This window comes from Macaca mulatta, chromosome 20 (genome assembly GCF_049350105.2).
Source record: "Macaca mulatta isolate MMU2019108-1 chromosome 20, T2T-MMU8v2.0, whole genome shotgun sequence".
Lineage (NCBI taxonomy): Eukaryota > Metazoa > Chordata > Mammalia > Primates > Cercopithecidae > Macaca > Macaca mulatta.
The window spans coordinates 68,756,353-68,782,849 of NC_133425.1; the positions used below are offsets into that span (position 1 = coordinate 68,756,353).

At 38.0% G+C, this 26,497-nt stretch overlaps 1 protein-coding gene across 1 annotated transcript in view; it reads left to right on the forward strand.

Moving 5' to 3' along the window:
- HYDIN (HYDIN axonemal central pair apparatus protein) overlaps window positions 1-26,497 on the forward strand; it is a 469,694-nt gene that overhangs the window by 182,626 nt on the left and 260,571 nt on the right. The window contains exons 13-15 of the mRNA XM_077984568.1: window positions 6,438-6,556; window positions 11,859-12,082; window positions 20,549-20,616. Of these exons, the coding sequence (XP_077840694.1) occupies window positions 6,438-6,556; window positions 11,859-12,082; window positions 20,549-20,616 (411 nt within the window). The remainder of the gene's footprint in view (window positions 1-6,437; window positions 6,557-11,858; window positions 12,083-20,548; window positions 20,617-26,497) is intronic.

Below are 26,497 nucleotides of genomic sequence, written 5' to 3' on the forward strand. Positions count from 1 at the left end.
CAAGAATATAGTCTAGTTCTCTATTCATTCATTTATTTAAATCCTTGTTAATGTCTTTCCATAAAGTTTTACAACTTTTGCTTTGAAGGTTTCAAGTATGTTTTGTTGATTTATTTTTACATACTTAATATTTTTGTTGCTATTAAAAATAGAATCTTGAAAACTAAATTTTTCTGACTGTTGCTGGATATAGAAATACAGTTGACCTTTGTAAATGTTTGCTAATCCTGAATCTTACTCTCTTGTTTATGTTGTTTTATTTATTTTTTGAGACAGCTTCTTGCTCTGTTGCCCAGGCTGGAGTGCAAGTGATGTGATCATAGCTCACTGCAGCCTTGAACTCCTGGGCTCAAGTGATCTTCTTGCCTCAGCCTCCCAAGTAGCTGGGACTACAGGCTCACTCCATGATGGCTGGCTAATTTTTTTTTTTTTTTTTTTTTTGAGACGGAGTCTCGCTCTGTCACCCAGGCTGGAGTGCAGTGGCGCGATCTCAGCTCACTGCAAGCTCCGCCTCCTGGGTTTACGCCATTCTCCTGCCTCAGCCTCCCGAGTAGCCTGGCTAATTTTTTTTTAAAAGTTGTAGAGACAAGGTCTTGCTATGTTGCCCAGGCTGATCTTGAATGCCTGGCCTCAATTGATCCTCCTACCTTGTCCTTTCAAAGCACTAGGATTACAGGCATGAGCCATCATACACAGTCCCTCTCTTATTAATTTTAAAATTTATTTATATATTCTTTTTTTCCAGGTTGACAGTCTTACTATGAGTGAATAATGGCCGTTTATTCTTCTATTTATACTTTTTTTCCTCTGAGTTTTTTCTTACTGCACAGGAATGGAACTCAAGTATAATATTGGAACATCTAGGATATCTTAGGTGGTATTTTAGTCTGTTCAGGATGCTATAATAAAATGCCATAGACTCAGTGGTTTATGAAAAACAGAAATTTATTCAACACAATTCTGGAGGCTGGAGAATCCAAGATTAAGGCACCAGCAGATGGTGGAAGGGGCAGACCGACTTGCTGGGGCAGCTTTTATAAGGGCACTAATCCCATTCTTGAGGGCTACACCCTCATGATCATATCACCTCCTAAAGGCCTCACGTCTTAACACCATCATCTTGGGAGTTAAGATTTCAACATACGAATTTGGGGTTCCAGGGACACTAACATTCAGACCATAGCAGATGGATAGTTTTTGAAAGCCCATGGTTTGCATTTTCTGGTATGTAAAGCAATGGGATCTGTTGCATTTGGGGACTTAAGGGTCATTAAAGGGGTTCTGTAGTGCATCTCCCTACTTCTCATGTGTGAAATCAGAACACTACAGTCATAGATGAGAACTGCTCTATGTTTTAAAATATTTTGGTCTTTTAATAAGAAGTCTGCCCTTAAAGTTTGCTAGTTCCTCCATGCTTGTATCTCTTGCTGCCTTTTGCCTAGACAAGAAAAATATCTGCTTAGAAAATCTTGTGGAAAAGTAGCATTTGTAATGTGACCCTAAAATTTAGACTATCACTTAGAAAATCAAGGCTGGACATTACTTGTACTCCTGTTCTGGGTGAGGGAAGTGGCTAGCTACAAATAAGACAAACTCCTTTGAAGTAATTAATAACTACCAAATAAACATTGGCTCACTGCTTTATTACAACACATCTCCTTGTTTTTAAAGAAAGGCAGTCAAGGTAACAGATGGAGAAAGTTTTAGGCATGACAGTTATAAATAGTCCTGCAGTTTATTGCATGATATATTTGCAATTCTCTTTCTTTGCCATTCTGAAAGTTGGATCTCAATCAAAATGCTTTTCTCTTGACCAAAGAGTTTAAATTATTCCCAATAGTCTAGACCTCAAAAATAATAGAGTAGAGTAACGCCATTTGGGCCCTTTGAAAGTTTTATTTATAGTCTAGAGTATTGCCACCACTAACACCTGATCTTTAGAGGAACGTCTTTTCCAGGGATCGGATGGAGCAGGGGAACCTTTTGAATAAATCAGTCATCCCAAGTATGGCTTTTGCTTCTTGTAATCAAAGTAATGCTTGTCGAATGACCACTATGTTGCCAAGCACTAGAAGGAACAAAAGGACAAGTATTCTGTCTTTAAAAGACATTCATGGGGAAAAAGCATTAAAGATACAAAAGCTAAACAGCAACAGAAGACGGTGGAACATAAAATGTCACAAGGCATTAAAATGATGATAATAAATTAGAAATATCACTTGGCTGTTCTAAGCGTACTTTCTGTAATACTGAAAACTACATCAACAAAGCATTAAAAGTATTTTGAACATTCAAAATGTCCTATATATCCTCTTTCCTTAGAGAACTTGAAATTATATGATATACATTTAAGGAAAACCATAGAACTATCAAAGATTTCCAAAGTGGTGATATCCCCACTGCTGGGGAGAATGTGGAGAGAAGGAACCCTTAAATACTACAGATGTTTGTGTGGAATTAGCACTATTTTTGAGGGCAGTATGGCTATAGCTATCACAATGTCAAATGTGCATCCCTTTGTTCTGGAAATCTTTCATAAATGATAAGCTGGGTAATTTGAATTAACTCTCTCTCTCTCTGAGAACACCTAGGAAAGCAAGGCAAAATATTTTTTTAAATCTGTTTTTTAAGGCAAGAGAGAACTACCAGAACATGGGCCAAGATCCAAAAGAAGGAAATCAAGACCATCAGACTTTGGGGGCCACTTTATCTTTAAAGACACTGCCTTTTTGGTAAAAACTGCAGAGAGGCTAACAAGTTAAGTAAGGTTAAAGAAGAAAACAAAAGTCCATGGTATGTCCCAGGAGGAAAGGCCCTAGTCATGTAATCTGCCAGGCTTTAGAGTAGGACCCAGTGAATTAGAAATGGGCCAGTCCTCAAAGAGACTGAAGTTCAGCAAAGAGACTGAAGTTCAGCTTTGAATAATTATTGAGTTATTGGCTTAATTTCCAACAGTTTTCCACTCGAGATCCAGAAGATAATTAATCCCTAGTGTTCTAAGGTATCTATTGTTTATGAGGAATTAATTTATCTCTGTTATACCTACCCTTCTTGGGAGAGTTGAGAAAATAATCACTCAAATGATTTGCTGCAGGGCTTAATTCTCTCACAAAACCTTAGCTGAGAACAGCTAAATTAGGTTGTCTAGGATTACTAATGCCCCCCAGTCACCAGCTAGAAGCCAGAGGGAGATATCTTCTTATGGCTTTAAATTATGTCTATAATTTTTATATATACTGATCAGCACTCAATCAAAAAATGACCAAGCACATGAGGAGGTAAGACAATCTGATAGAAAACCAGAGTAAACAATAGAAACAAACCCAGGAGAACCAGATAAAAGAATTATCAGACACAGATTTTAAAAACACTTTTATCAAAATTAAGCAGAGATCTGAAAACTAGAAACGCTCTAATGAAAAGTCTAGAACTGAGAAGTTATAATAACAAATTAAAAACTCAGTGGATGAATTTAACCGCTTGTTAGGTATAGCCAGAGATAGATTTTGTAAACTGGAAATTAGATAAATCAAATAAAATACCTGAAAATACTGAAGCATGCAGAGACAAAATATAGAAAAAGAACACACACATACACAGAAAAGACAGAGACGTGAAAAGTGGAGAAGAAACAATGCTTGAAAAGATAATGACTGAAAATTTTTCAGAATTGATGAAAGACATTTATTTGCATATTCAATAAGTGCTACAAGTCCCCAAAAGGATAAATGCAACCATGCCAAGGAACATTATAGTAAAATCACTGAAAGCTAAAGATAAAAGTAAATCAATATGTGTGCATAAAAATTAAATCTATCAGAAGACAAGATAGATTGTCTCAAATGAGCAATAAGACTATGAGCTGACTTCTCAGCAGAAACAGTGGAATGCTATAATATCTTCAAAGTGCTGGAAGAAAATATGGAAAAATTGTTCACAGATACATGTTTGATGGTAGTAGTTACACTACAAATTGTAATGAAAGGTTGGAAGCCACTTAAATGTCCAATAAGAGTTTTAGAAGTATTTGCCTCCCAACAGTGGACCACCTAACCATTAAGAAGAATAAGGTAGATCTTTAGATATGATATGTTAATGATATGTTAAAATGTTCCAAAGGTATTATTAAATGAAAAAAAGCAGGTTGCAAAATAACATAGTATGCATTCCCATTTGCATTAGCAGTATTGTGATGCAATTAAATATAAAAAGATAGGCACCAACATGTTAACAGTAGTTGTCTTTGGATGGTGCAATTATAAGATAATTTTGTTCATATTCTCTTTAAATTTTGTAATGATCATATATTATCGAACAAAGATAGTTTCATTTTTAAAAGGGGGAACAAAACCAGTCAGTACTTCAAAGGTTGTGTGCTCTGTATTGACCGTGGGTACACTGTAGATGTGTTACAATGGATATTGTTAAGTGCATTTCATTACCTCTACATGGAAGAAATTCAGCAAAAGTAAGCATCAGGTAAGACCCCTAGACTCAGATCCCTAATATTCTGGATCTCCCTAAATCTAAGGAAGATCTAGGTGAATAATGTCGCTTGGAGCCCCACGTTGGCTCTCATTTTATGAGAAGCATCAATGGTCACCCTTCTCTGATTTAGAATTAGTTTTCTTTGTAAGAAACTTTGAAATAATGTTAAGAATTGGGTTAAAATTTTTAAATTTTTTTCCTGCTAAAATGTAAGCCTAAATTGCAATACAGTCTGCTCCCTAAAGATAAGAAACTAGCAGTATTCTTATTTTCTTAAAATGTTTGGATCACAATACCAAACAACACAATTCAAAATGCCATAATCTCGAATCTTGAGTTCCCAAAAGATCAAAACCCGTAAGGATCAAAATCCCTAAAGTCTAACATCCCTGGTGTCTAAAATCCCAAAAATCACAGTCCTGAAAGATTAAAATCCCAAATGTTGAAATCCTGAAAACCAAATTCTGGGGAAGGGGTTAGTGTGTTTTCAGTTGCACATGGGATAGTTGCATTATGCTGATTCTACCATGTTAGGTGGACCTGTTACTCTGTTGTCTGTATTGGGAAATTTAGTATGGTTTAACACATGGGTGCCAGGTTGACAAGGCGTGGGCTTGTGGTCTTAAGTTTAGATGTCAACTTGACCAGTAAAAACTGTTGGAAACCTGGTAGAGCATAATTTTGAGTATATCTGTGAGAGCGTTTCCAGAGGAGATTTGTGGGTAAGTCTGAGTGGACTTTATGGGGAAAATCTGCCCTCAATGTTGACAGGCCCCATCCAACCAGCCAGGGACTTGGGAGAGAACAAATACAGAAGGCACATTGGTTTGTCTCTGATAGCTGGGACAGGCTTTTCCTCTGCTGCCTTGGACATTAGAAATTTGATTCCATGAAAGTGCATTATCACGACATTGTCTTTGTGCATTAGTATTGTGTGTGTGCGTAAAAATGCAGACACTGGCAGGGCGCGGTGGCTCAAGCCTGTAATCCCAGCACTTTGGGAGGCCGAGACGGGCGGATCACGAGGTCAGGAGATCGAGACCATCCTGGCTAACACGGTGAAACCCCGTCTCTACTAAAAAAATACAAAAAACTAGCCGGGCGTGGTGGCGGGCGCCTGTAGTCCCAGCTACTTGAGAGGCTGTGGCAGGAGAATGGCGTGAACCCGGGAGGCGGAGCTTGCAGTGAGTGGAGATCGCGCCACTGCACTCCAGCCTGGGCAACAGAGCGAGACTCCGTCTTAAAAAAAAAAAAAAATGCAGACACTTCCTCAATAAATGAAGAGATACTCTTTTTGTACATCTGAATTTGTGAGAGATAAAATTTCTGGAGATCTCAGCTCTTTGGGAAACTGCCTAAGTAGGGGTGACCCATCATGGTTTTTTATCTATCTTCTCAAAAGACTTAGGTTGTTTATATGATATTTCAGGTGATCACAGTTATAAAGCTGGGTGCCTGCAGTTACCAATCCTAATGGCATGCAATTGTACATTGCCCTTTTTCACCTGTTCCTTTGTAAATACAGTTTGTGGTACTGTTATACCCACGTGACTGTTGTTAGTCTACCTGTGTCTATGCTTGCAAAAATATGTATTTTGTTGCCTATTTTATTGCATAGAGTGGCCTTTGAAGTGTTCTGTTGTGTTTTTATATGTTTCTCAAGTAAATCCCTCTTTAAAAATGTAAATAAATATATTGTAAAGAATGTCTTTTGTTTTTCCAGAATTATATCTTTCACAATTTCAGCAGTCAGGATTTTGGCATTCAGGATTATGATTGGCTCCCAGATAGGATGAATCTTCAGCATTAGTTAAATTGCAGTTCCCTCAGTGCCGTGCAAGGAGCTATTTAATAATTTTGATTATTTATATTGGTAACGTACATGAGGGAACATGATTTGGGGTAAATGAAGCACCATTTGGATGATAAAGTCAGAATTGTTTTTCTAGGCCGAGAAATCCGTCTGCCCCTCCGAATCAAAGGGGAAGGCATGGGACCTAAGATTCACTTCAACTTTGAATTGCTGGATATTGGGAAAGTTTTCACCGGATCTGTACATTGTTATGAGGTAAGCACTAGAGTTGTTAGAGTTGTTCGCTGAGACTTCCAACAGTACTTGGCTTTTTGGGTTTGTTGTATCTTATGTGTTTTTATTTGATGGAAAGTGTGTGCAATCACATTCATTCGCCATTACTCATCCTTGTTGAGACCCCGGAGTGCTCAGATTCTTCCTCCTCTTGCCTGGCCATCGTGAGGGAAACAACTTTTTATCTTCATTAGCCCTCCCTCACTTTAGTAAAAGCTGAAAAGCAACAGAGCCATAGTTTAACTGGTTTTATCCTCATTGTTTTGTAGATTGCAAAGGGAAAACCCATAAATACATCTCCCCATCTGTTTAGTGCTTGTTCTCTGACAACATAAATTCCACAGATCAGGGGATGGAGAACCTTTTACATTTTCTAGAACGTCCTAATGAGCATAGCTCTTTTCACACTTCATAATTTTCTCTTAATGCACTGGTCTCCAATCTATGTTTTAAAAACCAATAATAGTTTCTGGAAGAGACTTTCCTGCTTTATCTTTCCAATTAATTAGAAAATGAAATTTTACAGGATGTCTGCATGAGTTCTTCAGGATCAGTGTTTACTTCAGTGTTTCACCATCACTAAATTTGTATCTAGGGCATATTTTTTATACTGCATCAGACTGTAACCCTTGAAACTTAATTTTGGAAAGGTTCCTTTGTTGTATATGTTTGTATTTTTATAGAGGTATTCAAAGCAATTATTTAATGAGTGACAAATAGATGTCAGGTTCATACTTTATTGTGTTTGCATATCTATGTGTCTGTGTGTGTGTGTGTGTGTGTGTGATTTCTAATCCTTACCAAATTGTGAAAGTTAGGCTTTATTACATCTATTTTGCGTATGAGAAATGTGGATCGTGTAGTGGTTAATATCATACACAACATCTCCCTTAATGTGTGTTGAGCACAGTGCTAGTGCTTTCATATTCACTCGTTCATTTAGTTCTCACAAAAACCCGATTTGTGTCCTAGCACTTTGGGAGACCAAGGTGGTAGATCACTTGAGGTCAGGAGTTCAAGGCCAGCTTGGCCAGTGTGGTAAAACTCAATTGCTACTAAAAATACAAAAATTACCTGGGTGTGTTGGCGGGCACCTGTAATCCCAACTCCTTGGAAGACTGAGGCAGGAGAAGCACTTGAACTCAGGAGGTGGAGGTTGCAGTGAGCCAAGATCATGCCACTGCAGTCCAGCCTGGGCAACAGAGTGAGATTCTGTGTTGAACAAAAAACAAAAAACAAAAACCAGCCCCAAACAATAAAACCCTATTTGTGACAACTATTTGTGAGGTACAATTAACTATTTCCATTTTATAGCTGGGTAAACTGAGGCTTAGAGAAGTTAAGGTAGTGCTAGATATTGTAACAAACAAATATAAAAATACATAATGTCTCAAATATGCTAGAAGCTTCTTTTATACCTTACATAAAGTCCAAAACAAAGGTTTCTAGTGAACAGGTGCTCTCTTCCAGCAGAGAAGCTGGAACATTTCATGCTTGGCCACCCCTACCACGTGGTCTTCAAGATTGCAGAAGGGGAAAGGGCATGGGGGAATGTATATGATATTTTTATAGACGGTAGCGCATTTCACCTACATTCATATTCCATTAGCTGTATGCACAGAAAAAGAGGAAATGCATTCAAGGAATGGCAAACCTGAATGCCAGGGGAGTTGAGTAACTTGGCAGGGTCCTGCAGCATGTAATGTTAGTGAGTCCTGGGGGACTAGGGCTGTCTCTCCTGTTCTGGAAGAGAAGGCCTTTGCTGGCCTCTCAGCCCTTCAGGTTCTCAGCATCCCACCCTCTCACCTTGGGTAAACCCAGCCTCCAGCCCACTTGGCTCTTAGCCCAGCCTAACGTGGTGTGGGGACAGTGCCCTGCGTCTCCCACATTCACAAGGTAACTGTGGCCTAAATGGGATGATGCAGAAGGTAAACAGAGATGTTAATGTCACAGTGAGATGGACTGTGCATAGGAACACAGTGTAAATGAAGAAATCAGTCGCATGGCTGTCATGAAATGACAAGTGACACAGCTATATGCCACACTGTCCTGGATTGCACTTGTGAGGTCACTTAGGGGAGAAGGAAAAAAAGTCCAGTAGCTCTCATTAAACTGATATTCTGTCTGCAATTTATCCAGTGTGAATTTCCTTTACATCTTACAGACTGAACTTATGAGTGCCACATCAGAAAAGAACCTTTAATTCTGATGCAAAATGGATAGGGTTTCCCTGAATGTAAATTTAGCAGAAGTGTGCTCGAGGCCACCACTTCCCACTGTCCCTAATTTTAATAGTAAAGCAAACCACAGCCAGTTAAATAAGTGTTAAATGAGGTGATGCATCAGATTGGACAGTTTGGAGAGCTGTGCAGTGGCAGAGAAGGACACGGTAAGGTGCTTCTTATGGGAATATTTTGCACTCTGCGTATTTAATGCTGATGTTTCATTGCATCTCTCTTTCAATTTATTGCATTACCTACTTGAGACAAATTTGAATAACTAGCTATTGCCCTTAGTCATTGCTGAGCATAGCAGATACATAAAGAATAAACCATAACCCCAAGAGTATACACTATTCCCCGGTGTAATTAAGAAGGAAAACAAATGAGAGGCAAAGTTTGATTATAAATTTTCTTCTCTCCAAAGAGCTAGATCTCAAGGAAAGAGTATTATCAGTAATCAAAAGGCCTCTGAATTGTGTCCCAAAACTATTGCTGGTTTCTGTATTCATAAGTGGGTGCTTATTTGCCAGGAGGAGAAGAATGATGTCATATTCTTAAAAATGGAGGAATGCTCACCATACAGAAAATATGGGCAAAACATTTCTGCTAACCAAAAAAACTAAAAGGCAATCCATGCATCTTCTGAAGTAAAAGAACAGGGTCCTCCAAGTTACCATTAATGCCTTCAATTTGCCTTCATGTTACCACTAGTACATATTAGTCACTTCTTAAGCACGGGTAAAATTTAAACCCATCCTGTTTGGCACTGAGGATATAAATAGCAGTCACTGACTATGTGTGGTGTCTCACATCTGTAATCCCAGTGCTTTGGGAGGCTGAGGTTGAAGGATCACTTGAGGTAAGGAGTTCGAGACCAGCCTGGGCAATACAGTAAGACCCCATGTTTAAAAAAAAAAACCCACAAAAATTAGTTGGGCATGATGGCACATACCTATAGCCCCAGCTACTCAGAAGGGAGAGGTGGGACGATCACTTGAACCTAGGAGTTCAAGGGTACAGTGAGCTGTGATGTGCCACTGCACTCCAGCCTGGACAACAGAGCCAGACCCTATCCCTTAAAAAACAAAAAACAAACAAACAAAAACATATCAACAGTGTCTGTCATTTTTAAGCACTATTTGCCAAGCACTATTCTAAAAATTACATAAATTAATAAATTTAATTTTACAGCAACATGAGAAGTTAGTAGTACTTACATTTTAAAGATGGGGAAACTGGAACACAGAGAAACTAAGTAGAATGTCCAAGGTTACAGAGCTAGTAAGTCAGTGGCAAAGCTGAGATTTGAACCCAGGCAGTTTGGCTGCAGAGTCGCTGGCCATAATCACTTTTCTACATGGTCTCTTTAAATGGAATGAAGGGTGAAGCCTGGTTCCTACTACCAGGGAACTTAGAATGAGGAAGATGGGGAAGAAACATAAAAAGATGAATAAAATAGCAAGCAGCAATTATTTATGCTTCTATTTTGGTGCATTGTCCATCTTCTCTTGGCAGAAGAGGCTGTCTTCCTCTGCTCTGCCTCTGCTGCCGACTCTTTCTCTCCACCATATGTTCTGGATGCCCTCTTCCCTGCAACCTGAGCCCCTGAACTCATCCTCCTCTGCATCCACTCAGACCCCATTCCCTTAGTTACCAAGGTCTCTTCTCTTACAACAACAACAGGCAGCACTTTGGTGAGTGCTTCCTCTAGGCTGAGCAATGCATATGCATTATCTCATTTATTACAAATATGCTTTCTCCTCTGCAGTATGTCCCACAGCCTTGCCACTCCCATTCTCACCTTTCACTACTCATCTTCTCAAAACAGGAATCTAAAATAGCCACTATTTCCTGTGCACCCACTCAATCCCCTAAACATTTGTCCTCTGGATTCTGCAATCATGCCCCACTGGGATTACTCTCTTCCTCAAGGTCAGGGATGACAATAATCTCTAAATAAAGATAATAAATCTATAACCTTTGCTCTGAACTTACTCTCTTGACCTCTGTCTGCATCTGACTTCATCTGGGAATCCTCCTCCCTCAGCTTCTGGGTTCCTGACACACCTCACATTTGCCTGCTGACCTTCTGCAAGTTTCTTCAAGATCTCTCATGCTCTTTGTCCTCCAAAGCCTTAGGTGTAGGTTGAGGGTGGTTCCTATATAAATCAGGAAAACATGCTGTTCACCCTCTAGGTATAAGGACAGCATTGGCAAGGATCAGAGGTGGTGTCTTTGGAAGCCAGGATAGAACAACATGGCTGTAGTCAAGGTTCATGCCCAAGAATTGTAGGGACAGTAGACTGAGGCCTGCCATGTAGGATGCCAAATGTCATGAGTGTGCATGTAAAGAGCTCAGGCATGAGCTCTTTACATGCACACACGAAACCCAGTGCACAACCACATATGAGCAATAACATGCTTCCAGAACACTAGTATATAGGAATACAACTTTTCTACAGTAAAACAGTTGCTTGCATAAGAATCTCAAAGCAATCATCCATCCAGTAGAATTTGAGATGAAAGTATCTCAATAGGATGAAAACTCATAGCACAACAAAGAGAACCCTTGTCATCTGGGATCCACAATGATGTCTCATGTACATTCTTCAAGCTACATTATAAACATAGGTTTAGGTAATTCTCACTCTGCTATTCAAACTTCCTTTTTATTTTTAAATATGCTGCTTAGCCTCAGCCTTGTCATGCATATAAGAGAAATACTTACTTTCCCTTGGTTACTTTATAGAGAGTAGCAAAAAAAGGGGGTATTTTAAGGCTCTTCATCAGTATATGTGATTATGATGTCTTTATAGCACAAGCATAATATATATGACCAATTTCATTTTAAAGAGGAGACTAAAAATGTAAAATTACTTCTGGCTTGGGAGTTCTATCTTCGAACACTCAAGGCATCAGACTGTTCATTTGTCCCTGAGTGTTCTTTGGTTCTAATTCCTGCAACTTTCCGTTTGTTGCTGTTAAACAGTACAGACACATGCTTATATGAAAATAAGTCAGAGGCCCATTGACCTTCACATTCTTGCCTTTTATTGATATAGGCAATACTGTACAACAAAGGCAGCATCGATGCTCTCTTCAATGTGACCCCTCCAACTTCAGCTTTGGGGGCCTGCTTTGTTTTCTGTCCCAAGGAAGGCATCATTGAACCAAGTGGAGTCCAAGCTATCCAGATCTCCTTCAGTTCTACCATCCTGGGAAACTTTGAAGAAGAGTTCCTGGTCAATGTCAATGGGTCACCTGAGCCTGTGAAACTGACCATTAGGTAAGGTGCATTTATAACGAATGTAGAAACTAACTGAAGTTTTCACCTGTTGCCTTTTTAGCTTTTTAAATAGATCCTGTCTGGATGTTCATAGATGTCTTTGTTGATATGAACACATCAGCATAATAGAGTGTGTTAAATTTCCATCAGTGTTTCCCTAGTGAACATGTGTAAGTTATTATAATATAGATACAGATGCTGTTTGGAGATCTAGTTTTTCTGCAAGTTATAATCTTATAAAATAAGGATTTAGACATTAAACTAGCTTCTAGTTACTCTCTATGTCTTAGGATGTTTAGAGAAAATAAGTTATTACAGTAACACCTGAATAAAATCATCTGGGCTAAGCTTTGGCCATTATCACAGTTTCTCTAAACTTTTGTCTTTTGTTCTTATTTTAAGGAAATTGTTTACATGATCTCACTATCATGTCTTCAAACATTGTAAACACATTGCTCTGACTCTATTTGGATTCCCACAGCAGCAGGTTGTTAATTACCATGGCAGTTTCTCTTATTCTGGTAACTGCTAGCAAGACCTCCGTCCATCTACAAGCTGAGGTCTCCCTTGGGGCAAGCCCTGGGGATAACATAGAAAAGAGATAGAGACATATGACCTGAAGGATCCAAGGAAAATGTACTGATCTCATGATATATACTTTACATTCAGAATCTCAAGATTAGCTGAAAGGTGATTACTATTTAGTCTCAAACTCTTGCACCTCAGTGTCCCTGTTATGCACTGAATTGCTTCCCGCAGAATTTATATGTTGAAGTGTTAACACCCAGTACCTCGGAATGTAACTCTTCTTGGACATAGGGCCTTTAAAGAGATAATTAAGGCAAAATGAGGTCAGATGGGTGGACTTTAATCCAATATGATTGGTGTCCTTATAAGGAGAGGACATTAGGACACAGACATACTCATAGAAAAGGGCCATGTGAAAAAATAAAGAGAAGCTGAAGCGAGGGACCCTCAGAAAAAAATAACCTTGCAGTCACCAACCCTCTGACAGCAACAGAAATAAACTTCTGTTGTTTAAGCCACCCAATCTAGGATACTTTGTTATGGCAGCCCTAGCAAAGTCATACAACCCCCAACAACTAAGGAGAGTGAATGTGTGTGCCTCAAGGGTTCTGTGGCATGGCCAAAGCAGCCTGTCATAATCATAATCTTTTTTTATTTTTAAGTCTCAAGACTTATCTGAAACATTCACAAGACATTTACATTCTCTACCATAATACATGTGTTTGTTATAAGAGAAGAATGAGGGTTGTTTTCCAAATGTTTGAATAACATTGACTCTTCACAAATATGCATCATACTTATCCCAGCTGACATCCTTTGCATATGTATACAATATGAGAAGTGTGGGAATACATTTTCATATTATATGAACTTCACCCACTTACTATCTTCATAACATCTCATCTCTCATGACAAGCAGTGAAGGGTGGTTATCTGAAGAAGTAGGAAGAACAAACTTATGAATGTAACCGTGTCTCCAATTCATGGATCCTCTGGTCCCATAAGGGTCTTTGATAAGATCCAGCAGATCAACTATTGGAAGCTTTCTGACTACTGGGCATCAGGAAGTATTGCTCTGAATCATAAGTACCTTGACAACATCTAGTATCATAAGCAAGCCTTCATACATAAGCAGCAAAGATAAAACCTTTAAGCTGTGCTCTAAAAACATTTAAGATAGAAGGAATAATAGCCCTATCTGTAGGAAGGAAAGTGTAGGATAATAAAGGAGCAGTTTTACTTTTCAGGTAGATGATAGAAGGAAAAGTGCTAGCCAAGGAAGGCTAACTGCCCCTCAAGTTTAATAAGAAAGCTCATCCCAATTTCACCTGGCCATTCCCCATTTTAAGTTCAGGCCTAATAATTAATACTGTGTTTTACCATCAACATACATACGTAGCTACCCTTTTTAGGAATAATTACGTGGATATTGGTTTAATAAACTCTTATTGAGTATCTCCTTCAAGCAAGGTTGTATATTAGGTGCAAGAAGTCATGTATTTGGGTTTGTTAGACATTCCTGATGCATGACTACTACTGCCCTCACTTTTGACTCTGAATTATTTACCCAAATTCAGGATTGCCCGTTCTCTAAACTATTCCCTAAACTAACTTAAAAATACAGTAAAAGAAATAACAAGGGAATTTAAAAGGGTAGAAAATATCCATTTAACACAAAGAAAGGCAGTCATGGAGGAATAAAGGAACAGAAAAGACATGAGACATATAGAAAATAAGTAGCATGAGTCCTGCCCTATCAACAATCACATTAAATGTTAATGTATTAAATACTTCAATTAAAAGTTAGAGAATGGCAGAATGGATTAGAACAAAACAAACAACCGCCCCAAAAATGATCTATCTATATGCTTTTTACAAGATACCACACTTTAGATTTAAAGATATGAATAGGTTGAAACCAAAAGGATAGAAATATCTATACCATGCAAACAGTATCAAAAGAAAGCTGGAGAGACCATGTTATACCAGACAAAATAGACTTTAAAACTAAAATTGTTACTCAAGACAAAGAAGGGCATTTTACAATGATAAGATAGTGAATTCATCGAAAAGATATGGCAATTACAAACACACATCTAATAACAGAGCACCAAAATATGTAAGTGCAGACAGACAGAATTGAAGGGAGAAATAGACAATTCAGCAAAATAGTAGGGGATGTCAATACCCCACTTTCAATAATAAAAAAAACTAAGCAGAAGATCATAAAGGAAATAGAAGAGTTGAACACTATAAACCACCTAGACCTAACAGACATCTACAGCACACTCTACCCAACAGGAATAAAAGAAAGGACATTACTGCCAACCTTACAGAAATTAAAAGGATTAGTGGATAATGCTATGAACAATTGTATGCCAAAAATTAGATAATGTAGATGACATGAACAAATTCCTGGAAAGACATGAACTACCAAAACTGACTCAAGAAGAGAGAGAGAATCTGAATAGACCTGTAATATATTCCAGCCAAAAAACAAACAAACAAAAAACAGGATCAAGTGGCTTCACTGATGAATTCTACTGAATGTTTAATGAAGAATTATAAATCTTTCACAAACTCTTCCAAAAAATGAGAAGGTAGGAACACTTGTCAACTCATTTTACGAGGCCAGTATTACCCTGATACCAAAACCAAACAAAAACATTACAAGAAAAGAAAACTAAAAACCCATAACCTTTATGGATTTAGACCCAAAAATCTTTGACAAAATACTAGCAAACCAAATCCAGCAACATGTGGAAAGGATTATACCCCATGACCAAGTGGGATTTATCCTAGGAATGAAAGGTTGGCTTAACATATGAAAATCAATCAATGTAATACAACATATTAATAGACTAAAGGACAAAAACCACATGATTATTTCAATAAACACAGAAAAAGCATTTGCCAAAATTCAGCACCCTTTTATGATTAAAAAAAAAAAGTAACAAACTAGGAGTAGAAGGGAACTGCCTCTACATGGATCAAAGACTGAAATGTAAGGGCTGAAACTATAAAACTGTTAGAAGAAAACATAGGGATAGGCCCGGCGCAGTGGCTCATGCCTGTAATCTCAGCACTTTGGGAGGCTGAGGCAGGCAGATTACCTGAGGTCAGGAGTTTGAGACCACCCTGACCAACATGGTGAAACCCCATCTATACTAAAAATACAAAAAAATTAGGTGGGCATGGTGGTGTGTGCCTGCAATCCCAGCTGCTTGGGAGGCTGAGGCAGGAGAATCACTTGAACCCAGGAGGCGGAGATTGCAGTGAGTGGAGATTGTGGCACTGCACTCCAGCCTGGGTGACAGAGTGAGACTCTGTCTCAAAAACAAACAAACAAACATAGGGATAAATATCCATATCCAAAAACCAAATAAGCAATAGTTTTCAGATAATCAGCATCTAAGCACAAGCAACCAAAGAAAAAATAAATAAATTAGACTTCATCAGAATGTAAAAAAGTCTGTGCTGCAAAGGGGATACTATCAAGAAAGTGAAAAGACAGCCTACACAATGGGATAAAGTATTTGCAACTCATATATCTGATAAGGGATAATAATAAATTACTAGATAGTTGTAACTCAATAAATAATTCAATTTAAAAATGGACAAAGCGTTTAAGCAGATATTTCTCAAAGAAATATACAAAAGGCCAATAACACATGAAAAGACTGTCAACATCATTAATCCTCAGGGAGATGTAAATCAAAACCCCACAATGTGGCACTACTTCACACTCACTTGGATGTCTATAATCTTAAAATGGAAAATACAGTAGTTCCCCTTTATCTGCATTTTTAGGCCCCAAAGTGCAAAAGTAAGATTAGCGTTACTCAAACACAAGCCCTGCAATACTGTGGCAGTTGATCTGATAACCAAGACAGCTACTAAGTGACTAAAAAGGGGGTAGCATCATGCAGCATCGATACACTGGACAAAAGGGTGATTCATGACCCAGGCTGGACAGACAGTGGATGACACAAGACTTCATCACACTACTCAAAGTGACAGGCACTTAATAATGTATGAGTGATCTATTTCTGGAAATTTTTTATTTAATATTTTTGGACCGTGTTGACCATAAGTAACTGAAACAACAGGAAATCAAAACTACAGATGAGGAACTACTGTAAGTGTTGGTGAAAAGGTGGAGGAATGAGAACCCCCAAACACTGATAATTAGGAATATAAGACATGGCAGCCACTTTAGAAAATGGTTTATCAGCACCTCAAACAGGTAAACACTGAGTTACCGTATGACCAGCAATTCCATTCCTAGGTATATACCCAGGAGGAATGAAAGCATATATCCACACAAAAACTTGTACATGAGTATTTATAACAGTATCATTCCTAGTAGCCAAAGATAAATGAAATGTGGCATATCCATACAATGGAATGCTATTTGACCATAAAAAGCAATGAAAAGAAAAAAATGAAGCACTGATAGATGCTGCAACACGGTAGCATGGATGAACCTTGCTACCACGGTCTTTTGTGACTGCTTCTTTCACTTGTCATAATGTTTTCAAGGTTCAGCCATAGTGACACCATTATAAACCTTGAAAATAAGGTTCATCCATTATGAGCCCTGAAAACATTATGAAAGAAGCCAGTCACAAAATACAACACATTACATGATTCCATTTGTATGAAATGATTAAAATAGGCAAATCTATATAGATCTGAGTTGGATTAGTGGTTGCTTAGGGCTGGTGGGTGCAGGATAGAGGGTGACAGCTAAAGGGCATGAGGTTTCTTTTTGAGGTGATGAAAATGTTCTCAAATTGACTGTAGTGATGGTTGCATATATTTGTGAATATACAAAAAACATTGATTTGTGCACTTTAAATGTGTGAATTTTATGATGTGTGAATTATATGTCAATGAAGCTGTCATTTAAAGAAAAAAAAAAACACAGGAGCCTGTAATAGTGAGCAATACTTCTGTAATTTCCTGGTTGAATTTTTTAAATCTCTGATCTCTTCTCCTAAAGATCCCAGAGTAGTCATGCATGTCACTTGCAATGTCTAAATAAGTTAAGGTGTACTTGGGTTCTCCACTGTGAATAATAGGATTTAGGGATCTCTCAGAAATCTGCTCACAAGTGAACTTGGACTAGTTAGTACTTCACCTGCTCTGTGGAGGGTAAGCCTCCTGTTCTATCTTCTGGACATTTCCATTTACCAAAATTCACACACCACTTCTTGATTTTGGATGTTCATTTCTAGTTTCTTTCAACAGAACCTGACTATGGAAAGAATCTTTATGGGGATTTATCACCAAACTCATGATCGATTGCTAAGAGAAATAGACTTACCTAAATTTCCTCCTCAGTTCACTTCCTTTAAAGCTTAGTGATTCTTGTGTCCAATAATGTTGCATCGTTAGTGGTTTCTAGCATTTCAAACCACTAACAATAATTTTGAAAACCTGCTAAAAATCTAGTGTCATTAATAAATGTCTATTCATAAAGGGTAAAAATGCATGTATAATAATACATCATCTGTTCTCAGCTCCACACGTTAACACTGACTTGACTTGTTATTTTACTTTGTCAGAAATACTTTATTGGGCCTCATAGCCCAGGAAATGTCTATAAAGTTAATATTGTAGGTTCTGGAATTTTATTTCTTTTTTATTGCCAGGTACTCATTTCTCAATACCGCATAAGCTGGTATTTTAGCTAGTATGCCTTGAAAGATCATAACAAATATACTTTTACTCTTCCTATTTACTCTTCCAATTCATGACACAGTATTTTCAGTGGTTGGATAAACAACACTGTAAAATTAGTGTGATTTTAAAAAATTACCCGTAAGCAATTTTCTTCCCTCCTATTTTTACATATGTGATTTTATAAAGTTTGAACCATAGCACAGATATATTTTATATTCAACTTGTCTCACTTATATATTGTAATAATTGAATCATTCTCTCTCTTTTCTTTCAAATTATAGTTTTAACAGACCCCTGCATTGATTTATGGCACAACCTTGGCATAGACTGTCCTAACATTCTGAATCCCTGTGAGAATTAATGTGACCATATCTAAGTCCAGATGGGATTGTTCAGCCACAGTTCCCTCAGTTACATGTGCCTTTGGACAAGTGTCATGTATCTCTGGTTGTTTAAACTTCTGCATTGATTAAATGTCTGCTTCGTGTACATTTTTAAAACTTCTTTCCTACTTTCTTTAGCATCTCGTGCATGTCAGACAGACACTTTTGGTCTGTTTGTTACTTTGGTCCCTAAAAGCTTCTTTTCAAGTGAAGCATATAGCCTGTCGGTCTGTTTGTTGACTTCATTCTCAACTGGATCCTAATTCCTGGCTGAGTCCCAACCACTCCCTTTAAAATCACTTTAGATCATCAGCGTGAAATATAATAAATGCTCATGAGAAAGTTACACTTGAAACTTGTTGCAGTGAGTCTTTGCTGTGGCCATTCCTCCCAGGCTTACAACAACCTCTCATCACATTATGGTCAGAGCTGGAGCAAGTGGGAGTACCACTAAGACATCATCATATTCTGCATGGTGTGACACATACAACAGCTGGAGCTTGGTGAATTAAAAGATTCTTGCTTAATGTGTTTTATGCTATCTGTGTGTCTATAATGTTTAAAAGTTTTGCCACACAGATGGGACACTTTTCAGTTCTTGCTTTTGGCCTACAGATAAAGACATGGATCATGGAGAAAAATAATTGTTTCTGTGAAGGTAAACAAGATAACTTAATAGATTAGTTTTCTTTTGCTGCTGTAACAAATTATCACAAATTTAGTAGCTTCAAACAACACATATTTAATATTTTACAGTTTTATAGCCTTAATGCAGGTCTAGCTGGGCTAAAATCAGTGTTGGCAGGGCAGTGTTTCCTTCTGAAAGCTCTAGAGGGGAAACCATTTCCTAACCTTTTTTGGCTTTCTGAGGCTGCTCACATTCCTGGATGCATGGTTTCCTTCTTCTGTGTTCAAAGCCAGGTTGAGTTCTGAGATTGCAGCACTCTGACCTCCTCTGTTGTCTCTGTCCTCTATTTTTAAAATCACCCTTGTGATTACAATGGGCCTACCAGGATAAGACAGGATAATCTCCCCATCTTAAATTCAATTAATTAGCAACCCTAATTCCATCTGCTACCTTAATTCCTCTTTGCCATGTAACCTAATGTATTCATAGGTTCTGGGAATTAGGACATAGATATCTCTGGAAGCCATTATTCTACCTACCATACCTTCTAAGCTAGAAGTCATAGAATCTCTCTATTATTTATTTTAAGCTAGAGCATCTCTCCAAGATCATGAAGACTTGCAGTGAGAGAGAAATAGACCAACATTTACAGTAAAGAGTCATTCAATGTCACCTAGTCCAGTCCTCTCTTTTATACATGAGGAAGAGAAACAGAAGCTGATAGAGATAAAGTGGCTAGCCAGCATCACAGTGAGTGAATGTCACCGTGGTAGGAATGTCACAGCGGTAGGAGCAGAATTGGAACAGTTTATATGACAGCATGGACAGGGATTACTAGTATCAGTGATAGTCTTTGATGTGTATTGCATGATTAGACCTATAATTTTTATTTCTCGACACATTAATAACTTTACATGATGTGTGTCTCATTCAAAATCACAACATTTTGTGCCCTTGTTTGATGATCCATCTGCTCTGCCTCTCACCTGTTCATTGGTAGAAATAAGACAGTAAGTTAACCACAGCATTGTTTGTCAAAACCCATGGTTTGAATCATGAAAGAGAATTTTAAGAACCACTGTGATAGACCATCATGTCATCATTTCTTTAAATCCTGGATACTGTAATTGACATAATGTCACGCTATGGTTTTTGTATTTATCCTTGCCCCACTTCCTGATTGTGACTCTGATTCACTGGGTTCTCTCCTTCTCCCCCACCTTGTATTCCTCCTTCCAGAGGCTGTGTCATTGGACCTACCTTCCATTTTAATGTTCCAGCTCTGCACTTTGGTGATGTTTCCTTTGGTGAGTAATTTTCCATTTTAAATTAGAAATTGAATAGGATTCCTTTTCTCTACATGGAAGGAGGAAGGTTTACAAAGGACCCCCGTTCCATTCCATGGCCCTGGAATACAAAGTCCAGCACAAGGACATTCAGAACACGTGCCCTATATCTGATTGCCCTGTGTAAGGAAACAGAGTCCACACAACCATCCCAAGTCAGTTACCGCCAAGAAATCTCATACTGATTCATTGTTTGAAATCTACTCTATTGTTCAGCTCTGAAATGTTAATGTAAATGCTATATATCAGTGGTAAGCCCACTATTGAGCTCCAAGAATATCTGAAACTCTTATCTAGAAGTCAGACCTTTAGAAAACATCAAGGCCCCTAATATAGTACATTTCAGTAGAATATGGCAAAGGAGAAGCCTATCCCCAAGATGCCACTGATTTCCTCAAAATGCTCTTCTGCTTTGAAGTATCTACAGTTTCCAGTGAGTGCCAATGGCCATAAATACATCACAAACACAGGGCTTTTAAAGTGCAGGTATTGATTTTTATAAATGGGGCTACTTCTAACATGAATCACTTCATTTAATGTGCTCCACGTTGAGTAGTAGAGGTCACTAGTGATTTCAAGTTACAGTTTTAACAGTGGTGGCAGCAGAAGCCACATTGTGATAAGATAAAAAATAATTGGTAAAGATACTGAAAGTAATATATATTTGACAAAGTGTAGTCACTCTCTTAAATATACCTGTGGGACAGATTTTGTTTATAAGAAATTATCCTCACTAGCTAAAGAGTTTTTATGATAGTTCTGTAATTTAAAAATAAATACATTTATTTTGGACATTTGATATGTTCCTTTTGCATGATCCTTAGATGTAGCCTGAGTGGTAGATCCTAGATGCGGCTGTTCAATCCCCATCCATTACCTACCCTCATTCTACACAGCTTGGCAACTATGCCTCTCCCACACTGGCATAAGACTAGGCATTTATACATGAAGTGGGTGAGCCAAAGGACTTATGAATTGCTGGATACCAGGTGTAGCTGAGAGTAGGAGTATTGTACTGATATCAAGGAATTAAGTACAAGTCAGCATCATAAATTGTGAGACTCCTCCATGCCCTACCTGTCCCTTCCACTTGAGCTCCCTAAACACTGACAGGCATAAAACTTATATATTGACAAGTAACTACTGTTGAGAAATTCATCCAGAATGTAGCACTGAAAGCAAAAGAGTTAGACTATATGAAAGGGAAATAAAGGGACATGGAAAATAAGATTTAAAAGTTCTAACTAACTTGTGTATAATAGATACAGGTTCTAAGTTTAAAAGTTTTAACTTGTATCTAATAGAAATTCTAGATGGAGAAAGAATGAAAATGGCCAAAGAGCAAATCTAAACTGAAGAAAAACATTTGTCCTTATGGTGTGCAGCTGGATGCTCCTTCAATTCTGTGGCTCCACCATAGGTGGCATGTAGCTTCTATGTCTTGGTCAAGATTTCTGTTCTAACCTTAGCCGTCATACTCACATTCCAGCCAGCAGAAAGGAGGAAGAGACAGGAAAAGGGTATGCCCCTTTCTTTTAAGGACACTTCCTAGAAGTTGTACACACCATATACGGTTATATCCCATTGGTGAGTACTTATTTGTGTGGCCACAACCAAGCTGCATATAGGGCTAGGAAATACAGCCTCACTCTGGTTGGCCACATTCACAACCAAAGCTTAGGGATTTCATTACTTCCTGAAGACGGAAAAGGATAGTGGGAGATAACCAGCAATTTTGGCGTAACTTAGCAAATCTGGGCAACATCAGCCAGGCGTAGTGGCTCACATCTATAATCCTGGCACTTTGGGAGGCCCAGGAGTTCAAGACCAGCCCAGGCAACATAGCAAGACCCCATCTCTACCAAGAAAAAAAAAAAAAAAAAAAAAAGCAATCAGCTGAGTGTAGTTGTACATACCTGTGGTCCCAGCTACCTAAGAGGCTGAAGCAGGAGGATCTCTTGAGCCCAGGAGTTGGAGGCTGCAGTGAGCTGTGATTGCACTACTGCACTCTAGCCTAGGCAAAAGAGCAAGACCCTGTCTCTAAAAAACAAATAAACAACAACAACAACAAAACCCTCATAACTCTCGGTAGGAACCAGGAAAGAAATACAATTGCAGATACTTAAGGCAGTAAAAACAGATAAGAGAATGCTTTAAAAATAGGAGAAATGGATGAGTTGGGGGGAAATATATGTTATTAAAATTACCATAAGGAGTAGACCCTGAATAGAAAAATAATCATAGAATATACTGAAAAAGAAGTCAAGTATCCAGCCCTGAAGAAAAGACACTAGGTCAAACAGCTTTACAAGTGTGTTCTACCAAATGGTGAAGAAATGGATGTATCTCACATCACAGAAAAATGTAGAAAGTTATTAACTCATTTTAGGAGACAAATAAATTCACAGTAAAACAACACAAGAAAAGAAAAATATAGACCCATCTCTCTTATGAACATTGACTTTAAAGCATTAGCAAATCACATGCATAGAGATACATTTTTAAAATTACATCATGACCAAGTAGAATTTATCCCAGAAATGCAAAATGGTTTAATAACAGGAAATCCATTCATGTAATTTACCACAATTTATATCATCTCAGTTCATGCTGAGAAAAATATTCCACAGAATCCAACACTCATTCATAATTAGAAATAAAAATTCTTAGAAAACTAGGAGTAGGAGGGAAATTCCTTAATATGATGAATGAAAAATAGAAAAAACCTATAGTGGGAAAATGTATTTGATGGGGACCTTTGTTCATGTAGTAACGTACATTTAGTAATATTAATTTATCTATGTTCTAGACACTATTCTGGGGACTGGGATATTACAATTAAATGTTGAAAGCATTCTCATTCATTTTCAGAGGCAAAAAAACAAAATCAAAAAACTATTCTCAAGCTATCATATAACATTGTCCTGGAGGTCCAAGCCATTGTGATAAGAAAATAAAAGGAAATAAAAGATAAGTAGTTGAAGAGAAAAAAACAAAACTATCATAGTTTATAGAATGTATTATTCTCTACCTAGAAAAACTGTGGTAATTAACTGACAGGGCATTAGAACTAATAAGAGTTTAGCAAGGTATTCAAGCAAAATATTATTAAAAAGTAGATTTTTAAATACATCAGCAATGATTAACTAGAAAATATAATAGAAAAATGTCATTTAAGAATATAAAACTATATAATAACCTAACAATAAATGTGCAGACACTACAGGAAGAAGATAATTGGCTAATTCCCTGGGGAAAAATTCACGGAAAGAGCCAATAAATTTTTGAAACAAAGACCAATGACTGTGGACTTTATCAGATATTAAAATGTACTGTAAAGCATAGGCAAATAGACTAATAGAAACAAAGCCATGACTACAGGGGAATTCACACATGCTCATTGTGAAATTTCAGATCAGTGGAGGCGTGAGCTGCTTCATAAAAGGCGGAGAAACAATTGGTTATCAATGGGAAATAATAGAAAAGTTAGACTTTTACCTCAGATCTTTCACAGAAAAAAATCTCAGCTCTATTACACAGCTAACTGTGAAAAACAAACTTTTTAAAATATCAGGAGAAAATATAGGTAGTTATGTTTATATACTAGCAAGTGTGAAGGTCTTAAACAAGATGCCCAATGCAAAAGCCATAAAGAAAAAGGTTGGTAAGTGTGGCGCCCTAGCATTAAGCAAATTTCCAAACAAAAGATTTCAGGAATACAGTAAAAAGACAATGCTTGCAACATAAATAATAGGCAAAGTATTAAAATCAGAATACATGAACCTTCAGAATATGTGAAACTAACTCCTGCTAATCCATGTGGAAAAGTGAAATTATCCAATAGAAAAATTGGCAAAATAGATTAATAGACATGTATAAATCGGTAAGTGTATAAACAGAATAGAAGGTCTATGAAAGACATATTAAAAGATACTTAATCATCTTAGATGTTTTTTGTGAAGAAAATATAAATATTTTTTATAATCCAACTAGTATTTCTCATGTGTTCCCACTCTACCAAGCAAGCATGGCAGGAGTTGGGGAGCACTGAGACACGGGCCTGTGGGTGCCTCATCTAGCTAACCACTTACCTGTGGCGCCCATTTCCACTGAGGTATTGCGGGAACACTGATGACTTGTCCTTTTGGCTCCATCAGAGCCAACACTGACTTGGCTTCCACTGACTCCATCTTCCCTGGAGCTAGACCTGTGCTTCCCCCATGAAGCTACTGAGAACACTGAGATGTGCTGTAAGAGTAAAATACTATTGATTACATGTTGAAATGATATTTCTGACATGTTGGGTTAAATACACTATGTTGTTAAAATTAATGTCACCTATTTGTGTTTTGCATTGTATTTCCATTGGACAGTGTTGGGCTAAACTCTCCTCTCCCTTCATAGCCATTGAGGTATGGTTGTCTGGCCTCTTGCTATGGCAGCCCTGTTGTAGACCCATAGCAAGTTCACTGTTCTCAACCCAACTACCTTCCAGAACCATGCGTGGGAGGAAGGGTGCCATGTATCCATGTGTAATGCCTGGGTCCTTCTCCAGCCACACAGGAACTGAGAGATACTTGAGTACTAAGATTCCCTTTTGACCTAAGCATACCATTTTTATCCTGAGTTAGCTGCCCCAGGCAGGTATGAGGATGTTCTGTGAAGTGGTCAGCTCTGAGATTCCCAACTAGAGAGCTAGGCAGAAGACCCTTTGCTTCCAGCATCCCTTCAACCTATTTAGCCACCCTATCCCTGAGATTCTGGCCTGTAAGGCAGACGCCATGATGTACACATCTGGCCTCTCTGTTATTCTTCCCCTTCCCACACTCCACTGAGACAAAAGGAGTAGCCTTTCCACTTCGTCTTCCTGTTTGCCAGAACTCTCATATCATCGCCACCTTTTCCTATATGCTGTATGCCAAATAAGAGAATAACCTGTGTGTCCATTTAAAGAATAACCTGTGTGTCAATTGAAAGGCTCTTATTCATTTTCAAACAATGACACTGATAACATTATTCTCCATCAGATCTAGAATGGGATTTTTGATGTTAGGGAGCTCTGGGGTCACACAAAACCAGGTACGCATGCTCCAAGGTTAGATAGGTTTTTCTCTTAATCATCTTCTATTTGGGCCTCCTTTATTAGGACACAGGAAAGATTATCATTGGGTAATTTATCCATAGTTTCCTTGAGCTATAGAAATAAAAATCAACAGCTGTTCCTCCTAGCTGGTTTTGGTAAGTTTTGGTAATTAGCTAAGCTGAAAATTAGAAACAATTTACTTTTCTTTTGTTGTATAATATCTTATTGAACCATTTGATGATATAGCAGCTATACAAGAGGCCAGAAGACACTGCAGAACCATGTCCCCCAAGATTCCTCAAACCTGAGACATGGAAACTTATCTCAAAAACCAACTTAATCCACCTTCAAAACCTAAGTTATATTTTCTTTTAGTTTAGCTATGAATGCTATAAATTCTTTAATCTTCTCTGTATTGTGGCAGGAAATGTCAGCAATAACATACCTTTTGGGCTTGCCAACAGGAAATCTAAGGCAATCTGGTTTTCAAAACCACATGGGTCAGTGGATTCAGGCTACTTTGCTTTGCTTCTGGAGTCTGCAATGCATCAACCAAAGTGAGGGACAATTTTGTGATAATTTCCAATTATATGACCCCCACAGTTGAAGCCTCATGACTGCAACAAAGTACCATTATTTCCCCAGGTGGATTGGTCTCTCATCAATCAGACACAAAGAAGCATGGTGGCACTGGAGGATGTGGAGAGGCATTTGAAACTTTGAAACTTTGAAACTTTCTTTCCTTCCTTCCTTCCTTCC